Source organism: Mesitornis unicolor, unplaced genomic scaffold (genome assembly GCF_000695765.1).
Source record: "Mesitornis unicolor isolate BGI_N332 unplaced genomic scaffold, ASM69576v1 scaffold42274, whole genome shotgun sequence".
Classification (NCBI taxonomy): Eukaryota; Metazoa; Chordata; class Aves; order Mesitornithiformes; family Mesitornithidae; genus Mesitornis; species Mesitornis unicolor.
The window spans coordinates 11548-14208 of record NW_010182890.1 but is presented as its reverse complement, the minus strand read 5'-3'; the positions used below and the strand labels follow the sequence as shown (position 1 = coordinate 14208).

Below are 2661 nucleotides of genomic sequence, written 5' to 3'. Positions count from 1 at the left end.
CACCACGGCAGCCCTCCTACCGTGGTGGAGAGCCTCTCACGGCGGTAGGACTGCCGGACACCCGCTGTGCCCTTGGGCACTTGAGACCGGGTGGTGGCTGGGCAGACGCCCGCTTCTGCCCGGGAATCCCTTCCCTCCCCGAGTCCCCCCGTCCTTCAAGGACTCGCTGGCCTTACTCGTGTGAGGAATCATCGTCCCAGGCTGCTGGGAGCTTGTCGCTCAGGAGAGCCGCATTGTGCTCCGTGGGCCGGGGACATCTTTCTGTACGCGTTGGAGTATAGTTGACGTGCTCACCTCTGAGTTGTCACCTGCCACTGGTGTGCGTGAGGATGCGGTTCCTCTCAGGGAAGGTTTCCAGGCATCCCTGCAGTAGACTCAGCAAGGGGAATGTTAGCAAGGTGGTGTTCAGAGGTAATTTCTGAGCTCAGTCATTCTGTGATTGCTGTGATTTAATCACCCTAGATGATTTTAGGCATTAGCAATCCTCCCCCACCCCTGTGTCACTGGCAAGGCAGACATAACCTCTAAGTTCAGTATCCAGGTGAACTTGGTATTTTAAAAACTTGTGTTTTCAAAGAACAGGTGACTTGAGCTTGAGCTCTAGAAATTGGGGAGTTTGAGGGAGAGGAAGTTTGGGGTTGGGCCAGCACCATTTGGGTCAGACTGATGGTAAAACTGAGGAGTTGGTGAGAACAGTGATCAGTGCGGGGACACCCTTTCAGTAGATGGAGGCAAAGACCCTGACGTTATTGCTTGAGCTGAGACCATGTAAGAGCCTTGTTTGTTGTTGCTTCTTCAGACTGCACCGACGCCTTGCTGCTTTCCCCTCCGCATCCTTTGGACAGCTGTGGCTTGCAGCGTCAAGATGGAAGCCATGCTGACTGCTAGCCAGATCCGGCAGCGGTTTATTGACTTCTTCAAGGAAAACAAGCATACCTATGTGCACTCTTCTTCTACAATCCCCCTGGATGACCCCACGCTGCTCTTTGCCAATGCTGGTATGAATCAGGTAGGATTCCCCACTCTGGTGCTGTAATCCTTATGAATGTATCCTGTAGCACCTGAAACTTGTGAAGGTGTTTGCAGAGCTGTTTGTGTGGAAAATTGTTGTTTTCTTGGTCTTCGTGCTGTTGACAAAGAGGTGACTAGTGTATCTGCTGTAGTCCTCTGTGCTCTGGCACAATTGGCAGGAGCACTGAGAGAGGTTTCTGTGTCTGCTGGGCTGACTGCAGTGATAGGAACACTGCCAGTCTCCCTCCCTTGACCCTTTGGACCACAGCTAATCCTGGCACAAATGACTGATGGTGTCTTTAAAGAGTGGTTGGAGCTGAGCTGCCAGAAGGGCTCAGCTGGAGATCGCACAGTTTTCACTTACTTGATTTTTTTCTGGTCAGCTAGGAATCTAGCTATTTTCAGTCTCTTTGGAAGTTCTGGGGTTTGGTGGGCTCCAGGAACACGTGTGTGTGTTGGAGTGCTAGGTTATAGGTAGTGCTGCAGCCTCCTTGCATGCAGGAGACAACAGGCTTGTTTCTGAAAGCCGCCTCGGGTACATCCAGGCTAGTGCTATCATGACATAGATAACGCTGTTGCTTCCAACATTTGAAAACAGGCTTTTAGTGCATTTCTTAATTGCCCTTTTTTCTTTCCTCTCAGTTCAAACCCATCTTCCTCAATACTGTTGACCCCTCACACCCGCTCGCTAAACTGAACAGAGCCACCAACACTCAGAAGTGCATTCGAGCAGGGGGCAAGCACAATGACCTGGATGATGTCGGGAAAGATGTCTACCACCACACCTTCTTTGAGATGTTGGGTTCCTGGTCCTTTGGGGATTATTTCAAGGTAAAATAGGCTAGGTGCAGCTCTGAATCTTTTACTTGTCTCTGTGAACTCAGCAGAGCATGTGCCAAGAGGAAAGATAATATCTTGGCACAGGTTCCTAAGGTATGTGTGGCTCCTTTGGAATAAATGAGCTTGGAAGCTGCCCCAACCCTGTAGAGTGTTTTGAGATTAATTAATTAAGGTTTACAAAGCTGATTATATTAACTCTACCAGTTTGGAGTCTTCAGGCAGAGGTTTTAGTGGCTGCCCTGGAGCTGTGGGGGCTTGCACATGCTCTGTGACTATGATGGACCTTCAAATAAAAGTGGCCATAAATTAATGATGTCCTTTCCCAAACTGCTTGATAGTGTAGGTTTCAACATCAGAAAGAGGATGTTAAGAATACAGAGTATCTGCAGGATTAAAAGGCTTTTCTGGGGCAGTGAACTTGCTAGGCATTAACTTGATTGCATCTGGAAAGTCATATGAGTTGTTTCTTGTGCCCTGTTCACTGCACGTATTAGTTTGCCTCTTCCTTATGCCAAAAGTTTCAGGTTTTTGGCTGTTTACCTGCTGATGCCTACAGTAGCCAGCATGTTGAGAAATTCTCTTTGCATTCACTTGCTGACCTCATGTTTCCTTCTGCAGGAACTTGCTTGTAAACTTGCACTGGACCTTCTCACCAAGGAGTTTGGCATCCCTGCGGAAAGGCTCTACGTCACTTACTTTGGTGGAAATGAAGCTGCAGGACTGCAACCAGACCTGGAGTGCAAGCAGATATGGTTGAATTTGGGGTAAGGCCTTTAACCAAGGAAGGTGCATGTTTCGGTGAGCAGAAGT

General features: G+C 48.9%; 1 protein-coding gene across 1 annotated transcript in view; it reads left to right on the top strand.

Annotated features, from left to right (window-relative positions):
• The first annotated feature begins 802 nt into the window (after positions 1-802).
• The window catches only part of AARS (alanyl-tRNA synthetase), a 13350-nt gene continuing 11491 nt past the window's right edge, over positions 803-2661 (top strand). Inside the window, exons 1-3 of the mRNA XM_010183932.1 lie at positions 803-1009; positions 1654-1842; positions 2470-2615. Of these exons, the coding sequence (XP_010182234.1) occupies positions 866-1009; positions 1654-1842; positions 2470-2615 (479 nt within the window). The 5' untranslated portion in view covers positions 803-865. The remainder of the gene's footprint in view (positions 1010-1653; positions 1843-2469; positions 2616-2661) is intronic.